At 34.6% G+C, this 20233-nt stretch overlaps 1 protein-coding gene across 3 annotated transcripts; it reads left to right on the plus strand.

Moving 5' to 3' along the window:
- The first annotated feature begins 11050 nt into the window (after window positions 1-11050).
- Window positions 11051-19869, plus strand: LOC110738433. 3 transcript variants are annotated; one of them, XM_021918841.1, is made up of 12 exons: window positions 11051-11603; window positions 11693-11812; window positions 14415-14563; window positions 14652-14861; window positions 15244-15421; window positions 16862-16925; window positions 17025-17075; window positions 17247-17300; window positions 17556-17675; window positions 17963-18087; window positions 19301-19352; window positions 19479-19869. In XM_021918841.1, exons 1-12 carry the CDS (start codon window positions 11407-11409, stop codon window positions 19575-19577), a joined length of 1419 nt encoding a protein of 472 aa, XP_021774533.1. In that variant the 5' UTR covers window positions 11051-11406; the 3' UTR covers window positions 19578-19869. The 3 variants fall into 3 exon arrangements, with proteins under 3 accessions (XP_021774533.1, XP_021774532.1, XP_021774534.1); XM_021918840.1 differs by having other exon boundaries at window positions 11053-11603; window positions 15220-15421; XM_021918842.1 differs by lacking the exons at window positions 11051-11603; window positions 11693-11812 and adding an exon at window positions 14149-14282 and having other exon boundaries at window positions 15220-15421.
- Window positions 19870-20233: the final 364 nt, after the last annotated feature.

The raw sequence follows: 20233 nt of genomic DNA on the forward strand, positions 1-20233 counted from the left end.
AATGTAGGGTAAAATTGGGCCTCATGAAAATAATGGGCCAATTAAATAAACAAATGGGTTAGGCTTTGTTTTTATAACAATGGATTGTAGGATATAGCTTCATAAAATAATTTAGCCTAAAATAATTTTTGACCCAAATTAATAATTTGAAAATTAAATTCTGAAAAAATACAAATAAATATTATAAATAAAATAAAATTTCATTTATAAAATATTTAAAAATACGGGGGATTACAATCTACCCCTCTTAAAAGAAGTTTCGTCCCCAAAACTTAACCCAAAGTCCATAATTTCTCAAAATTATTCAAACTTTTGTATTTTGTATTACTGTAAATTGCTTGTTTCTCAACATGTATACTCAACAAACTAAACTTATACTTGATAAATTCGTACTTGGCCAAAATTTACATACTTTAATAGCATGCAAACACAACAATATTGCTCAATAATCAGCAAAATCATGCAAACTTAAGCAATAAATGGCATAAATAAGGTAAAAAGCATGAAGTTATATTGCATTCTACCCCTCTCAAAGAAAAGAGTTACGCCCCCGTAACTCACCTTAAGAAAAGAGTTAAGTGAATAGAGAAAGTACCAGTAATCACATCTGAGGACCTCTTAGCCTCTCATTTGCCCATTACAGACAAACACTCAGTAGTGTTATTCTTTCCCTGATTACCATTGTTGACATTACCAGTGTTATTGTTTCCATTATTGTTACCAATCCCAGACTTCCCATTATGACCACTCTGCCCATTACCCTTTTCTCCCTGGTTATAGGAATTACTCGACCTCTATTGGTTATTTCCACCATTCCCTTCATTTCCTTGTTGGTTCAGCTTAGTGTAACACTCATACTCCCTATGCCCTTTCTTATTACAGAACCTGCAAGTCACCAAATTCCCATCGCAATCTCTCCCAGAGTGGTTCTTACTACACCACTTGCAAAAGAATTTCCTCTCCCCATTGCTATCATTAGAAGAATTGCTAACATTTTGGTCACCCCTCTCAGATGAGTTCCCATTCCTAAACCTCTTAAAGTTACCTTGGTTTTCAGAATTCCCATAGTCCTTCCTTTTCTCCCGAACCTTAGCACTCTCTCCCACATCCTTAGAGTTCAAATGATACATGCGTGCAGCTCTTTACCTTATCTAGGGTCTTAACAACTTTTCCAGCTAGGTCTTTCTGTAACTGTTTAGTCAATCCTTGTTCAAACCTCTGAGCCTTCAGTTCTTCAGTCGAGACAACCTCAGGAGCAAACCTAGCAAGGATCATAAACTCATTATAGTACTCTGAAATTGACATTCGGCCCATCTCTAAGTTTATAAACTCATGCAAGTCCTAATAACCTTCCTCAGATTGGTCTAGCTTCGAAGTTAGAATCCTTTCCATAGTTTCTAGAGTATCTTCACTGTTAGTGTCTCTCTCATCCTTAGACATGATTACTGTATCACTTATCTCCTCTCTACGTCATCCCAACATAACAAACATTCAAAGAATTGCCATAAGCACATCATAGAGAAAATTAATTAGAACGCAATCATGCAATTATTAAATAACAACTTGCAAAATAATTAAATAAATGCAAGGTAATCAATATGCATGCATGCCCTTTCTAATTCTACCGAAATCTCACCAAGTAAATAATTCAAGCTTCAAAGTTATTTTATAAATATTTAAAACAATTATTTCAAACACAGTTAAATTTAAAATCATTTTTTTGACTTTTAAATACAAAATCATTAATCGATTAGTTAGGCGCCTTAAACATACTAATTGGCTTTAGTGGCAAAGGGTGTTACACGGGTTGTCACTTGGCGCCACCCTATTGCACCCGTTTTGTGAAGGGGTGGCTTGGGGAGCAAGGGGAAGGTGGTCCTCCCCTTGTGGTCCTCACCTACTCCTTTGCTCTCCTTGCGCCACTTGTCGTTTGATGATTGTTTTAGCCTTTTAATTTAATTTGAAATTAAATTAAATCTTATTTTTGCTTTTTACCAACTACCCCACATTGGAAGATGATGGGAATTCTTGGGGAGATTTCCCTATAAACACCCATCATTGGGTATTGGGAATTTCACTTGAGTTGGTGAACTCTAAGGGATCTCCAAAAGCAAGAAAACCTTTGTTCGTAAACTCTAAGTTATTTTTGGTCTAGCCCCAACTAAATTTTGGGGTAGGGACCGATTACGGTTCGGTAGCGAGGGTGTGAGCCATTGGAGGTTCTCGCACTTGCAGAACTTGAAGCTTTCAAGTCTGAGCTCAACGGTTGAGCGAAGCACGCTACTAGGGTGAGCATTCTTTCTCTCTCTTCTTTCTCTTCTCTTATGTTTATGTTTATGTTGTAATTATTATGCATGCGATCCGGTTATCGGGTTTTGTTTCCACGCGGTGTCGGACACCGTGAAACCCAACAGCGGTATAAGAGCCTCTTGCATTTAATTTTTACAACTAAAAATTAATTAAGGTGATTTAAAATGGATTTAAATTTCTGGTTTAGCATCCTAATTATATTAGGAGCTCGTTTTTAATTGGATTAAAATCGTATTTATGCTAATTTTAGATTAGGAACTCCGATTTTGACTCAAAAATAGTGAATTTTGGGTGGAATCGATGTTCTAAATCAAACTTTACCCACTTTGTGATTAAAAATGGCCTTCCAGAAGCCAAAATTCACCTAGAAAGTGGTTTTTCGAGGATATTTTCGTTTTTGACGAAAAACTTTAAATCTTAAAACCTTGATTAATTATGACATGCAATTGTTGGATTATGTGTTTGATTATACCATTGATCTTCTGCAATTTTAACCCTCATTAAACATGTTTATGAAGTCATAATTGGTGCTTAATTTGGTTAGCTCTTATTTTCAAATAAACTTGCAATTTCACATTTTTGCAACTTAATTGCTTGGAGTATGAATGTTTATGGTGAAAAAGTATATTTTGAAGCCCCTACAATGTTAAAGATTCAATCTTTAATTGTTTATTTGGTTGGATCTAAACTTTCTAAAATCCATAATGAACTAATGTTTTATTTTAATCATTTTTAAGTTGATTAAAATCTTAAATGTTCATATATACTTATGCTTGAAATATTATTGTTTTTCATTTTGGAAGATTACAATATTCAAATGTGCATGAGTGTTGGATAAAATTTTCCATTGGATTAATGATTATCTATTCAACTATTTTTGTCAAATCTCATTATTAATTTATGTTTGTTAAATTAATTGTGAGAATAGGCCTCAATTTTTTTTGCATCAAGTTGAGCCAAAAATAATTTGAAGAATGGTTCTTGAATTAATTTTGGTTTGTGCCCTAAAATAGAATTTAATTAAGTTAGACTTGTTTTATTTTCAATATTGCTCAAATATTAGTTCTAAAATAAATTTAGAATTAATTTAAAGACACACACAAAAATCTGAATTTAATTCCAAAGCATGAGCATAAAAATCGAAGTGTCAAGCTTCAAAGCATCAACTCGGCTAGCTGGGCTTGCACAGCCCACATGTGGCTGCCGAGGTAATGCATGCGAGTGTATGCAAGTGTGTGCGAGCGTAGATGTGTGAGGGCTGCCGTGTGCATGCTGCAAGGGCATGCGCTACTAGGCAGCACCCAGCCCGCAAGGCAGGGCTGCCAAGCAGCACCTGCTAGCCAGCTAGCGCGCAAGCACCAGCTAGCCAACAGCACGCAAGCATGCTAAGCACGCTGTGCGGCTACCAAGGCCAACCAGTGCTACGTTGTTAGGCTATGTGCGGCTACCAAGGCCAACCAGTGCTACGTTGTTAGGCTATGTGCGGCTAGCACACGCTAGCAGTGCACTAGGGATGCTAGGCAGCACCCAGCCCGAGCGCCATCAAGGCTGCTCGGCTAAGCAGCCTAGCAGCACCCAGCCCTCGGCTTGGGAGGCTAGGCTTTGGTCTAGGCTTGCGGTTTTGAGATGTTGTTTAAAATGTGGCTAGGCCTCGGTTTAACACGTACTTGCAATTTTTGACATAATTTTGGTTAACCGGCTTAACTAATTTTAATTGGATTAATTTTAATTAAGTTGGATGTGGAATTTAGTAGGAGCTTCATTAATCGCTTGAGCTTTTATTGCGTTAATTCACATAATCGGATAACAACTTTGACTAGTTTTGATTAGGCGCATTAATTGGATTAACCACCTAAGTTAGTAACTAGTTTTGCGCTCGTTTTGGATTGTTGCTTGAATTATTTGTAAAATGCATGGGTCATTCACGTAAGTGAATGGATGAATGAAATAGATATTCTAATGCAGGTTTTACAAAGTGGTAACTAGTGGGGCCCGACTAGGATAGTAAATACGGATTGCGTTCCCTATTGTATTTTTGTAAATCTAAATACGGACTACGTGCCGTTAAATATTTTTGTACCTTAATTAGATTAGTCCTAGTCTTATCAGTAGTTGCATAATTGGTGGTGATGTCTCGAAGACGACGTTTCTAAGAAGACGAAGCCAAGAAGATGCAATGAAGGCCCTTGAATATTTGAAGATTCAGGTTTCAAGGGGTCATGCTAGTTGCCAAATGCATCTCTATTTATGCCCTATATATTTTGCTTATATATAATTGCGATATTAGATGCATGTTTAGGATTTCGAATGTTGAATGATTAGTTTAGTTCACTTAAATCAACCAACAACATAGAAACCCTAAGTCCCAAAGAATATTGACTTAAATTTGTCATTCCAAAACGACACTTTCGGAACTAATGAAAATAGTAATGGGTTATGCCAAAGCAAGGCATTACTACTTTCCTAGGGAAGTAAGGTATGTTGGTGTGCTTGCCAAAGCAAGGCATCATATACACGTTAGGTTTAGTTAAACTCAACGATATTAGTAAGGAGTCCTTAGATGTCGTGGCAATGGAGATAACGTCAAGAAAGCATTAGAGGCGCGTTTTATCGAACCAAGAGTAGCTTAAAGCTATTAGCAATTGGATTGGTTACCTTAAAATATTAAGTGCTAAGACAAGCCAAAGCATGCTTAATCACATTTTGATTTTTGGGGTCTCAGAATCGTTTTATTCTCGTCTAATTGGGACAAATTTATAAATATGTGAATAGAACGTTAATAAGTTAATTGAAATTGCTAGTTTGCATGTATTTCAATTCTTATTATGTTATCTTGATAAATGGTAATGCTTTCCTCTTATATTTGTAGAATTCTAAATCAAATTATAATGTTTCCAATGATTGGTAAAAGGAAATTTTTTGAGAATGGTTCTCAAGGAAAGAAAAGACATTTCTAAAATACAATTTCTCATAAATGACTTTTATGGCTTAGTCCGAAAGGACGGTTGGACATCATGTATTCAAAATACTAGGTAGTTTTGATAAACATGAAGTATTGAGTTTAAAAACTCAAATTGTCAATAGTTGACAACCAACATATCTTTCGCTTCATACACTAATGAGTAGGACTCATTGACGTAGTAATTCAAGTACGAATTAAAGGAAAAAATGGATCTTTGTTTTACGGCGCATTAGATGCTTAATTATGTCTAACAAAGTATACAAGTCAAAACACTTAAAGAAATGGTTCTTAAAGTTATGAGATGATGTAGATAAGAAATATAGGAAACAAGGAACTAAGAAAAAGAATTTGAGATTCCAATTCTACCTAAGAGTTCATGTTATCGTAGTTAAACTTAGCAACTTATCTTCACAAGTATTGGATACTGCTAGAGAGTTCCACTTTCGAAGTGACCTCAAAACAAATGAAGTTAAGCTAAGTTATTGACTTACAAGCTTGGAATGAAGCAAGAGGTGCTATATTAGTTGTAAGGTCATATGCTTTGTTTAAAGACCTTTTAAAGTTAAGGCTGGAACATATAATGGTTATTGTGTTCCATAATCAGCAAACGATTTGTTTACACACAGAAAGACTCACATTCAAAGTAAAAGAACAATAGTTGTTGGTCTTATTTGAATGGCATGGTTGTCCAGGCCATGAGTCAAGGATGCTTGATTATAAACAAACATTTCCCTAACGTAAACTCACAAGGTTCAAGTCATGGACATGATTTGTGTTCCGTCTATCTTTAGCAATGTCACATCAACAAGAAAATACTCAAGGCTTTATTAGATAGACTCTTGAAAATTAATCAATTTGGAATTGTTCTAAGGCAAGCAAGTCTTACTTGTTGAAATCGACAAAGAAAGGAGCTATTGTGCTTGGTGTAGACAATTGACTCCGAAAGCTAAAGAGAATTCCATTACTTCAACATTTTCACAAGAATTTGAAAGAATATGGCTATATTCATCAAATGTAAACAAACTGGATCTTGAATAGCTCAAATGTTCAGTGAAGTATAGAATCGACTTGGTAAGATATCAAAATGTCTAGATTAGATCGAGCGATGTTTTCTTGAGCCAAGAGTGATCATATCAAGGTTATGATATTGGAAATTCATAATTAGCTCCACAAAGAATATAGTATGTCTTGACGGAGACCTTGATTCCATTTGGAAATGACTCGAATGATGATGGATCACATCCCTTCCTATAAAGTTCTTAAAGATTTGCACAAATGACTAGTGTTACACTAAACAAAATTGTCGAAGCTAGGAAAGGACACCATATTTAGTTATGGATAGAAATAATTTCTAGCGTCTTTCAAGTATATGTCTAGGGCTAGCGTCTTTCAAGTATATGTCTAGGGCTCTTAGCTCAGTGGGAGTTCATTGGCTCAGTGGGAGCTAATTGGCTCAATAAGGGCTAAGGTAGCTCGAGTGGGAGCTAACTGCTTGTTTCACAACGAACTTTTACCCAAAGACAATATACATGTCTCTTTGTAAGCATTCAAGTGGGAAGAAAATGAACGATAACCATCGATATTAGCAACAAACTAGAAATGAGAATCTCGGAAGACCTTAGAATGGCTTCATGAGAATGATTTATCAAGAATACTCAAAGGACTTTACAAGTGCCTTATAAGAGAATTCATTACTCGTAAAAACTTTAAAATTGTGGGATTAAGATCAATATAATCAAAGGGCTTTAAAAGCGCCTTGAGACTCAGTGTTTATTGCAATTACCCCGTATGGGTATTGAATTTACCAAAAGACTTGGATCGAATCCTGTAAAGTTTCTATTAAGTTAGAAATAAACCTAAGACTTACAAGCATACTATTTACTATTGGATGTTAAGGGAATAGTGTCTTGTAAATTAGCTACGATAAATCCAAATTCCGAATAATGGTTAGAGGCCATAAAAATCCGAAACAGACTCCATGTTTGAAAATCATGTTTGAAACTTGATTAATTTGCATGAAGGGTAAAGACCCATCAAATGCAAATAAGTTTTCAAGGAGAAAACTAACAAATATGAAATGTATATGCATACATAGCTAGATTGGTTGAAAAAATTACAATTAAATTCACGGCGTTGATTTAATAAAACCTATTCACTAATCGGAATGCTTAAGTCTTTTCGTGATTATTCTAGCAAAATTGCGCATATGAAATATGGAAAAATAGATATCGCAACCGCCTTCCTAAAAATGGGATTTTGGAAAAAAACTGTGGATATAGTCTAAGGGTTTTGTAAATCTAAATAATGCTAGATTTAAAAGCAAGCTCAAGAAATCCATTGGTGGATTAAGAGAAGCATTGCATGTAGGAACTAGAATGTGTTTTCTCATAAAGTTAAAAAAAGGTTTGGCTTATGGATAAACATAGAAATTCTTATAAATAAGAAGTTTAGTGGGAGCAAAAGTCAATTTTGTAATGATCCAACAAGAAGTTTATGAACTCTGTTGTGAAATGACTATCAAATGCTAAATGCTTAGATTTATTTGAAAGTATTTTCGGCAATGGACCAAGGTAAGGCGATACTTATTACATAGTGGGAATTAAGATCTATTGGATAGACTTAATAAAATGTTTGAACGAGTAAAGGAATTTACCGTGTTAAACATGAAGGAATTGAAAAGTTTTCAACCCATATGTACAAAACTAAGTAAATGTTTGAACTAAGTATAAGTAAGGAAAATACTAAGTCAAACAAGAAAGACTCTAGTAGAGACTTTCAACTGTATCATATAGCAAACAGTTTAGCAAGACTCAGTGAAACTGGATGAGCTAAAAGTCACATGAATGGGATCAAATTGGAATAATTTTGCAATTAGATCCAGCATGTATGCTATGATATGAAATCGTCACATGACCTGCATGCTTAGAGCATGACAAGTATAAAATACCAATCGACTTGAATCTAACCAATGGATCTTTAGATTATGATCAAGAACGTCCTAAGTTCTTGGTTAAGTAAAAGGATGAGTTCTTGATGCATGGAAACAAATAAAATTTGAGTATTGATGTTGCAAGCACAACCTCGGCAAGGATTAGATCCTTGATGAGGAAGCCATTTATAAGCACGAGGTTAAGACACGTTGTGGCTTAAGAATGGCAACATGAAGTTATGTCCATGTATATTGTGCGGAAAGGTAAATTTCCATAATCACAAATGATTAGGGTATCCAAATCATTATGAGCCAGTTGGAGTAAAATCGAAACAAAGCAGCATTAGGAAATCTACTAAAGTATATGTTGAGAACATTGCTGCCTTAGAGGCAATAATAAGGAAGATGTTAAATGCATAGTTCGTTGTTGAACTTTGATGATTGTAGGTTGTCAAGTTGAAGATCTCAAATCATGAAAAATGTGTGGGAGCCATCACTTGGACAATAAATCCTATATCACATATAATCCATTACACACTCGAATTTTATTATCTTATAATGAAAGTGTTCGATAATGAAGATGCTAAGATTTGCAAAGTAATCGTAACTAAAACCTATGCAATAAGTGAACCACAACATTCACAATTGCATGAAAGAAATCAAGCATATTAGATATGTGTGTGATTTCTATAAATGTTTTGTTAAGAGTATTACTCTTAAAACATTTGGGATAACCATTTATCATAAGATGAATCGTTTGAAAGTTTCATAGTGGAATAAAATTTTACTAATTATTCCACAAACTATTTAATTGTAGTTAGAAATAAATAATGAGTCCATTCGATTTGACGACATTCAAAATAGGGTATCAAGACAAGTCTTGGATAAAGAAATACCTATTAAGTGAACATTGAATGTCATATAGAAACTTATCCCTGATCAAGGTCATTCGAAAGTTGGACGACTAATGACTGCATGAGATTAGTGTGTAGTATGATTTATAGCACCGTTTCTATCGCTACAAGGACAAGAATGTCATAAATCATTGTCACATGTATTGTTTTGGAACTATATCGGATCGACCTATGAGAATACTTTAAGATATTTAACAATCGTCATAAGTATATTACTCATTATGGCTATCAGAACCTCTTTCCTCGACCATGAGCATTGTTAGTTCTCTTGTTTGAGTACTAGTCCGCTTTGATGTTGTCAAACGTCTGCCGTACAAGGAGATTATAAAGGCAACACTCGGGCGGCTAGGGCCTCTTAGTAAGGGAAGTTGACAATGCAAGACTGGGAATGTCCCCCTATTAACAATAGGGAACATGCCTCTTAGTAAGGGAAGCTTCACCTGATTCGGATTGGGTGGAGCTTCACTTGCATCCATCCGCCCGAGAAATATTTAGACTTGTATCTGATAAGGTATGGTAGTTTGTCTATTTTTATGGGATAATTTGTGTCATTTACCTTGTTTTTCATGCATAAGTAACATTGCGCATATGCTCTATTTTGTGAGGGAAATGAGGGGGAAAATGTGGAGGGATATGCCCCTAATTCCACTAAAGATGAATCTAATTCTAGCTGTGAGGGATATACCCCAAATACTACTAATGATATAATTCATTTGCTAGAGACGCTTTGATAAGTGTATCCTCTATTACAATCTCATGCTACCTTTAAATATTGTCAATTTGTGACTCCAACCACATATAGCGGAGTTGATTGTTCGAGAATCAAATAGTTGTTGGCTATAATGCCCCATTCAGGTTTTTTTTTTTAATTTGTATTTCTTGCAAGTGTAATCTAATTTTTTCAAGGCTTGTATGAAGCATTTTATGTTGTTTGAATGAATTTTTCTTTTGTGATGTAGTAATTGTGGCATTAAGAGAGTTGTTCAAGGACTTAGATATTTGCATGCAAATGCATGTTGGCATTCATATCAAGGACTTAGAGTTGATTGCTCCGATGTTGTCTCCCTCAGCTCCTCTGAATCTAATAAAGTCAAATAGCCTAATTACTTTCCTTTAATTGCTGGAAGTTATGGTTAGTAATGGAGAAATAGGAAGAAGAACAAACGGCCATGCAGGAAAGAAGAATGAAATGTGGGCATATTTTCGTGATTCCACATAAGTAGTTTAGCATTAAATGAGGCGATTTTATCTTAGGAAGGGAAATTTAATCCCAGTCAACATTAACTAAAAAAATTTAGGAGTAAATCATAAACAATTTAATAATGTTTTTCACGTCAACAATATTCACCCATTTAGCCGGTTCAAGTGAAAAAGGTTTAATAGAATTAAATGGGATGGGGGGAGGTTAAGGTTGGTTTATTAAAAAATAATTTAAATGTTGGTTTATTAAATGGTTGTTTGGTCGACAAACAAATTCATGGGAAATTTATTTTGCTAGAAATTGAATATATGTGTATTTGTTTGGTTGACAATAATGTAGGAAGTGAGACTTCCTAATTCTACTTCCTACAAAATGGAGAAATTAATTTACCTAATTCCTTCTAGGTAAGTGGAACTAACCTCTACATATAATCAAACAAGTTTTGGCAATTCCTAGAAATTACAATTTCATGGGTATTAAGAATTTTTTTCTTTTTTTTTTAAAGAAATGATAGCAGTCATATTATTAAGCAATTAAGAAATATCCATATCCGCCAAATCAATAGTGCTTTGGGGGAACGGACCTAAACGTACAAGCTCAGAGTTTACATTAGTTTCCTACCTTGCCACTAGGTGAGCGACCATATTACAAGATCTCTAAATATGAGCAAACGTACAATAATCAAAAAGCAAGCTATCATTTCTATTATCATCATAAACTAAATGCGTAACAGTCAAACCACTCTCGCCCTTCTTCACAACATGAATTGACATTCAGTGCATCACTCTCCGCCTCAACATGGTTGTAACCAAGCCTCCTTTCTAGACAACTGCATAGCATCGAACCGCCATAGCCATTAAGATTTTCCATGATAGTTTCTACTTTATACATCTAACTAAACAAGCACAGAAGAGAATGTAAAAAGGTCGAATTATTTACGTTAAATTTTCGTTAGAAAAAACACATACCGCTACCTATTTTACGAGACAAACGAAAAATAAGGTGAACAGAATTGCCGTACCTTGATTAGGTGCAAAGGTGTAGTTGAAATCGAAGAGGTGGACAAACTTTCTCTCTCCTACTCCTGGAAATGGCAGCCATCTCCGGCTTCCCGCCTCACTTTCTCTCTCTACCCTCTCACTATCACTCCCAAACTACTACTACTGCTTCCACTTCCTTTTCCTTCTTCTACCATCATCATTCTTGCTTCCATTCAAATCGACGCTCCTGCAATTCCCAATTTTCTGTCGCTTGTCTTGCTTCCATCCCATCTACCAAGAAATCTAGGTATAATTCTTCGTCTTTCAATCATCAATTTTTAATTTATTTGTAAAATTTTTGTGGAGGTTTTTATGAAAATTTGAATTGAGTTGCAGGCCGAGTAGGAAGCTTATGAGTGATGATGAACTCCGCAATGTTCTTCGGGAATTCGTTGCTTCTGTTGGATTGCCTGAGGGTCATGTTCCTTCTGTTAAGGAGCTTTCGCATCATGGAAGGTTCTGGAATTTTCATTGAATTTCTGATATTTAATTGTATTTTTATTTTTTTGAAGAATATTTAATTGTGTTTTTGGATTGTGTTCAATTTATTGAAATGGGTTAAATTCTGTGATTTAATTGTGTGATAATTGAATGTAAATTATGACATGGAATGATATTGATCTTTTGAAGATGGAATTTTTGCTGAGAATTATTAAGCTGAATTGTTATGTTGTTTTTCAGTGTATCAATTTTTGAAATTAAGGCAATATTTCACTTGCGCGAGCTAGGGGGCCTGTGTGTGTGTGTGGTGGGGGGGGGGGTAATGGGGGAATACAGTGGATAGATGTTACTCCGTAATTCACATTTTCTGAAAATTGAATGCTTAATGAGTTAAGTGTAGTTAATTACTTATCTAGGTTCAATTGTGTTGGAGCATTCGATGAACAACTTTAGTGTTGCTTGTATTCATCTTTTGGGGTTGGAAATGCTTTGTCAGTGTTTGAATGTTATATTTCCATAGTGCATGCTTAGATGAGATGGTACTGATTTGATGAAGCTGATGAGTAAGTTGAGGTTTAGGGTGCATTTGGTATGGTTTGAGGAAATTGAATCAATTAGAGAGGGAAAGGGTAATGAAAATTATCACTTTTATGTGATTGTTTGGTATACGATAGAATAGAATGGAATGGAATCAAATGAGACAGAGAGATAGAGGAGGAGAGATTAGCGAGGGTGACCTGATTTAATATCGTTGGAAAGGGTAGTATGGAATTAATAACCCTCAAATATGGGAAATATTTACCATTATCCTCAAACCAAACAACCTGTGGAGTAATTTACAACTGTGTTACTTTAGCTCATCATTCATTCTCAAGTACACGTGTCGGACTTTGGACACTTGGGCATGGGTAGGACACTTAGACACTTCATTCTAGTTCAAAATTTTCTAAATTTTCACAAAGTAGAATTGGGCACGTACCCGTAGCAGACATGGGCACCCCTTTATAGGCTTTATCTCTATCCCTAAATCACTTCATACAACATGATCCAAGAATGATAGTAAGAATGCTTGTAAGGGGATCTCTAATTTCTTTTTTTTCACCATCTTTCATCTTCTTCTACCACAAGCCAAGATTTTTTTTTTAGTGATAAGGATTAAATTAGAAAGTACATCCTATACAGTTGAATGAAAGGTAACAAATATCTCGAAGTTATTTCTTTTAATATTTAGGGGTTTTTTGGCAACAATATGATATTGCCACTTTGCCATTTAAGGAGTATCCTATTGCAATGATAGGAGCAAGGCCTAACCTAAAAGTTTACAAAAGTTGACTTGCATATGTTCTTATTCATTTGATAAGATCTACTTCCTATTGAGTGATGACGTATTACTAATAATGATAATAAACCTTCAATGGAATGTAATATTATAGATTTAGTGATGGGATATCCAATCCAATTTGATCCGAAATACTTGTTTTATTTTTTTAAAAAAAAAGGTGCACAACTTTCCTAAATCAGTCGATTTTTAAGGGCATTACCTTTTTATTTTTTTTTAATTATATCTATCTCCTCAAATGGCCTCTTACCCCCCCCCCCCTCTTTATTGTTATTTTCCTCACATCCCTCTTACCCTACTATCTCTTTTTTATAATTTTTATCATTTATCTCCTCACATCCCTTACTCTTTAATAATCTATTACCCTACTATCTCTTTTCTATAATTTTTAATTCCCTAACAAACCACACTTCACAATATTTTACTCAGTTCAACTCACCTTCCAAAAACTACGTGCCGGTTAAACCAATGCACTTAAAAAAATGGAGTATTGGACAATCAAAATTTTCGGATTAAGGAAAATACATCGAAAATAATTGGATATCCAATCCAAAATAACTGAATATCAAAATTCTGATCAAATTCATAGCATCTTAAACACAAAAAACCAAATTAGATCTCCTAAATTTCTTAATGGATCAATCAGATCTCTACCGGATCAGATTTTTGACCACTTCTACTCTAGAATGTATTAGTATGTTATTGTTATGTGCTAGTTAATGATTTCAGTATAGAAGTTTTTGTTGTTGAAAGCTGGGTTGTCTCGTTACTTCTTACAGATGCATGGTTATCCATTGAAATATTTGTCCAAAAGCATTTAATCAATTGGGAGGATAATAAGAATATTCTTCAATTTACGAGTAGCATTTATCCTTAGATTGTATGCCCAAATTCAATTGATTAGTGGATTGTATCCCCAAATTTAATTGATTAGTGTACTTCTTCCTTAATTTCAGAAGTCTCTTGGCTTGTTCATGACACTTAGTTGAAATTCACAGCCAAGTCTTTTGTTTTTTGAATGTAGAGACTAGGGTTGGCCACGTGCTGGCTCAATAATCACATGATTCACATCTTGGGGAGCTCCTCCCATCCAAGTTGGCTTCACCTCTCCACGTGCTTAGCTGCCTATTTAAAGCCTTGTGAGATGTAAATCACATTTTCCATTATGTTCCCCATGCTCCACTGTGCATTCTACATTTTATTTGTAAGAGAGAATGTATGCAATTGTGTATACTTAGATGGTGATATTTATTTTTGTCTACATCTTTAAATTTGCAGGAAAGATCTTGCAAACATCGTTCGAAGGAGAGGGCACAAACTTGTTAAAGAGCTTCTCACTAACTCTCCCAATATAGCAACCGATGGATTTGATTCTTTCAAAGACATAAATATTGATTCCAATGAAAATAGTGACCATGAGAAAACAGGTCAATTTGGTAGCTTCGTTTATTGAGTCTGATTTTTACAATGCATACCATCCAAATTCTTTATTGATTGCTTTATCCCATTTAAAAGGTCAGGAGGAGAAGCTGGATGATACAGCTGAAGAGCCTAAAGATATTCCTTTGGTGGATGATGATTCTACTACTGGAACTAGCTTGGTGACACATTGGGAATCATCTTTCATTTCTAATGATGAAAGTTCTGTATCCGAAAAACACCTAATGTCCTTGCAGGATAAGGTGGAAAATTTTATGAAATATGGACAATTAGATGCAGTTGAAGGTAAAGCCAGATACATGTAATTGTATAGCCTGTACTATCAGATGAAACTTTAATATCATCACAGATTTTTAATCCCCACTTATTTTCCAGTAATTCGTTTCCAATGAAAACTAAAATAACGCTCCTTCAAAGTATGTTTGACCATATGGGTTACACACAGGCACGTGTAAAATACTAAATTTTACATTAGGCTATAATTTTGTAAAGCATACTTCACTAAATATCATTTCTTGAATTTAATTTCTTTAAAAGCAAGGCCTTATCTATAAAGGGTATATTCTACACCAGTCATCATCTTGATGTTTTTGCTTCATTTAAATATTAACATTTAACCTATATCCCCATTATTTCTGATCAGATGATATGTATGTCAATTTAAAAGTGAATGATGGCAGCAGCAATTCATATCATGGTCAGAGTTTAGTTGAAGGTGAACTGGTGAACCATAGTGAAGGGGATATGAGACATTTGGACCATGTAAGCAACAGTAATGTTGGACAAAATGGCACCCTATTGCTAAAAAAATTGACTTTTCCATCATTGGAGGACAAAAATAAAAGGTGCTCTTGTTTCTCTAATGTCTCCCTCTCCTATTCTATTTGTTATTGGGTCACTAGATTTTGCATTTTTTTTTTAAATGTTGTTGCCATAGAGTCTTTTTGAGAATTTTTGTTTCTGTTAACTATTGTAGTTGTATTGTTGCTTAGCATGTATATTTGTAGCTATCGCATTCAACTGGCTTTTAGAATAGATTTTGAAAATTTTCTGGGACTAGTATGAAAAGCTTGAATAGTGAACTACTGTAGAGCCTATTAATATCTCTTAATGAATTTAACTAGTGGTGTCTAACGTCCTTGTACTTCCATTTGAACATACGAGGTTCTTTGAATGCATCTAGGCATATCTATCGCATTCAACTGGCTTTTAGTATAAATTAAGGGTCTGCCCCCCACCCACCCACAACAAATTTTAGTTTTAGGTTAGAGTTTATAAATGCTGTAGATAATATCTTATAATTGTGAGATATGGTTTCCAAGGTGTAATGAAGCAAGAATAAATTGCAAATGTTAGAGTATTTTCCGTTGATATTGGGTAATTGGGTTACATCAAGGATCTGCATCAGATATTTTCTCTCTTTACAGGTTATGAAAAACTTTGCAAAGTTTATAAAAGGTGAGGTGCCATGGTGTAGGTTTTTTTGTAGATGATTATATATAAGCAGACTAGGAGGTAATATCTGGTAACATTTTTCGAGGTAAGCCAATGATTAGGATAGAAAAGGGCATAAAAGATTGGGTCTCCTGGATCATAAATTCATAATCCATTCATATTGGACAGATTGAGTAGAGAAGGATTCTTTGAGGTGACATCTTGATTGATATAGATGATCCATACTGTGGGTGTGAAGGACTTAAGGCGATAATATTGTTTCCATAGTGAGCTAATTAGGATTACACAACTATGTTCTGGACTAGGGGTTTGATGATTCTAGAATCTCATATACTAGCTGACTTTCTTAAGCATGTGATCTGTTTCCTTGATTCACTTTTGACAAAGTGAAAATGTGATTCATGCATCATGCTAATATTGGAAACAAGTGGTATAGCCTAGGTTATTGCATTTCGATGTGTATCTGTACGAAGTTTCTTTTGAACTTAAAATGTTATTTTTAAGGGGACAACAATGAAATGTTTATGATTTCTCCTTCCTACCCTCTTTTAATGTTAAACTAAGACGTAGAAAGTGAAACAATGCTTTGGATTACAGGTTGCCTTCATCTCTACTAAATGGCTAGTGCTCTGTTAGGGTTGTTAAGAAATGCCAATGACAAATTTATGATGTTCCCATCCTACTTTGTAATGCAAAACTAAGATCCAGAAGAGAAACTAAAGCATGTTTTTCTCTACTGTGTCTTTGTCTCTACTGAATGCCCATCGCACTTTTATGGTCTTTTAATGGACACTAATGACTCATCTAGAATATTCCCTTTGACTTTGTAGGGATTTTTATTCATCTGTCCAAGGGCCACAAAACACTGATTTGGATGACGATGTACACATTGAGGTTAATTCCATTTTCTTTTTTGGAATCATTCTACTGGTTTTAATTTTATTTTGTTTTTGTTGTAATAGTTACCGTTTTTTTCCGCTATGCACCATACAGGCTGGCAAAAAGGATAATGAAGTTGAGATCAGTCGTCTCAAACACATGCTGGTAATTATTAGCCTGATTTTACCTTTTGGAAATACTCATTTGTGTTTCTAATGTTGAAAATTACATCCATGTATTTGTCAATTATTTAAATTGTTCCTTTATTCCCAACCCCCCCCCCCCCCCCCCCCCCACTCCACTTGCTATTCCTTATTCTACCTGTGTTATACGCAGCATCAAAAAGAGTTGGAGTTATCTCAGCTGAAAGAAGAGATTGAGAAGGAAAAGGTAGTGTCCTCCAAATGAAGCCTCACCATATCTACTCAATCAGTATATAGTATACACTTTTTTTATTTGTTCTTTTTCTTCTTTTTTCATTTTCAAAGTTTGGAAACTGCTTTAGTTGCCAAAAGCCTAAGCTGTCAAGTGGTATTTTGCATTTATATATCCTTTCTCCTTTCTTTGATCGGCTACTGATAGATGTCTATTCTAATTTATACTATCTTCCTTCCCCATTTAACTTCTCATTTGGAACTTTTTCAGCAAGCGCTGTCAATTTTGCAAACAAAAGCTGAAAATGAGATTATCAAAGCTCAAAAGCTTTTATCAGACAAGGATGCAGAGCTCAATGCTGCAGAAGAGAGCCTTTCTGGTCTTATGGAGGTGACCCATTTCTGATACAATTTTCTTCCACATTGACCTTAAATTAGCAATGTCCTTTCAGTTGGGGTATTTTTTTTAATAATAACAGTTTGATGTGTTCCCTTACTTTTTAATGTGTTCCCTTACTTAATTACTGTCATTGTAAAACTTTATTCTGATTTGTCAAATTGTTCATTCAGAAGCATAGATTGAATATAATTTGCCTTTTCATTTTCTTTTGATGATATGGTTTGTTTTAATCTAAATTTAATGTCAGTTTGATAAATTGGTACTATTTGATGTATCAGGCAAAGATTGAGTACTCAGGAGAAGGGCAAGTGGTAGAGGTAGCTGGTAGTTTCAATGGGTGGCATCAAAGAATTAAAATGGATCCACAACCATCATCTGCTATAGAGGACCCTGTTGGATCAAGGTCTTAATATAACCATGATGAGTCTTTTTTGCAATAATTTGAAATCCTCTTTTTCTTTTTCTTGTTTTATGTTCTTAGCTGGCTGGGGGCATGGTTCCTAGTCCTTTTTGCCATGGGAATTATTCTTATCTTGTGCATGTACGTAGTAAGTCTCAATATTCTTCAATTTCTGAAGATATATTATATTTGAGAGCTACTGTGGCAACTGTTGGAATGACCTTTTTAGTTGGAGATTTGGAGTTGCACCGTAGTGAAATTGCTATATTGGCTAAAGTGAGTCTAATGGTTTATATTTTAACCGATTAAGAGAAGACCACCAACATCATACTTCCCCGCTGCCAAGAACTTGCAAGGTGTGGCTTCTTTGGGTGGTGCTCTTGTTGGAATTAGGTTGTGATCTGACAGACCCATCAATAGTTAGCCTATATCATAGAAATAATATTGGATTGTGAAGACAAGTTTTATCTGTCAAGTGTAAATTGGTGTTGGCTGAACAACTTTCGTAAGTACAAAGTATAATTTTTATTGGTAGAAAAATAGAACTATGTTTTCTTAATTTGGAAGAAGCTATTTTGATGTTAGGACTTGGACTAGATGTCTCTGTTACTAGGTTTTGATGATGCTATTATTATAATCAATTCGTTTTTTTTAGTTCCACTACTATTGATGATTTGACACTTATCACAAAACTCACTTTGATCATATTTCTTACCAATAAATTAAAAAAATATATATTATGGAGTAACATGTAAAATGATTTGGATTTGTTTTCAAAACTTGTTTATAATTTATTAATTGAGAGAATAAGAGTTATGTGTTGGCAAATGTGCTAGTCAAAGTGGAAAAACCTAAAAAAGAGGGATTATTGTTTAATGTGCACTGTTACAACTGGTAATTAATTGATATTTTGCAACTCTTTATGTGCTCAGCTTACTGAGGTTTTTGGACCTGGCTATTGCCTTTGCAATGGTTATATTATCATGCTCTGACGAAACTTGAAACATTTTGAGGTTTTTTGTCTGCAAGTATTATACTGTTATTCGCCAATGCTTCTTATTGTGAATTAGTCCACTAGTATAGGTTGATGCTTTCTAGCTATTTTCGGTCCTTTTTACTTGTATATTTCTTAACTATAAACCATGCCGTTGAACTTGTTTTTTTTCTTCTCAATGTGAACCATCAAAAAGCTAACCATGACGATAAATGTTGACAGGAAATCTAGGTACTGGTCAACATCCTTGTGGCTATATCCTGGAGTGTACGAGGTAATAAGACATTCTACCATCTTGTAATTTTTCTAGTGCAACAAGAACACACGATTGCATCAAACCCACCCTGTCCCTCATATGAGCTTACTGAGCTAGGTTTTGTGACTCCATAACAATTTGCAGATGAAATTTATTGTTGATGGGCATTGGAAAATCGATCCTGAAAGAGAATCGACCATTAAAGGCGGTGTCCAGAACAACATTCTCCGAGTTGATCGATAGAATGGCTTTGATTGGGTTTGGTACATATCAAGACCCTACTGAAATAGATGGATAAATTATGGCTACACATTAGTATAGAATTGTTATCCATAGTAAACTACTGCATTAGGGAGTGTAATGTAATTCAGTTATGGACCTTCGAGGCATGACCTTGCGCTCATGCATCAGATGGAGAATCCATCTTCCAAACTGGTCCATTATGATTAAATACTAGCAGATGGAGCATCCATCTTCCGAATTGGTCCATTATGATTACATATGATGGGTAATAAGGATTTTTAATCTTTGATTATGGGATTGGTTTTTATTTATATTAGCTTATTAGGGTCTTTTATTTTCAGTGTATTTGAAGCAAAATTAATTTATTATACAGAATTATATGTACGGGTTAAATAGTGTTATTGAGTATCAGAACCTTTTTTTTTTAAAAAAAAAAAAAATATTAAATTCTTTAATGTCTATAACATACTCGGTATCTGCTTGGAGGGATCTACAGTATTTCATATCTGTTATTTCAGGAAACAAATCAAGTTCCATCTCGAAGAGAAGTACTGTACTTGTGTCCAAACTCCAAAGTGCTTAAATTTGTTTTTTGTTTTTTTTTTTTTTTTTTTTTTTTTTTTTTTTGTAAAGTTTAAATGAGTACTGTACATTGG

The sequence above is a fragment of the Chenopodium quinoa genome, unplaced genomic scaffold (assembly GCF_001683475.1).
Source record: "Chenopodium quinoa cultivar QQ74 unplaced genomic scaffold, ASM168347v1, whole genome shotgun sequence".
NCBI classification, from domain to species: Eukaryota; Viridiplantae; Streptophyta; class Magnoliopsida; order Caryophyllales; family Amaranthaceae; genus Chenopodium; species Chenopodium quinoa.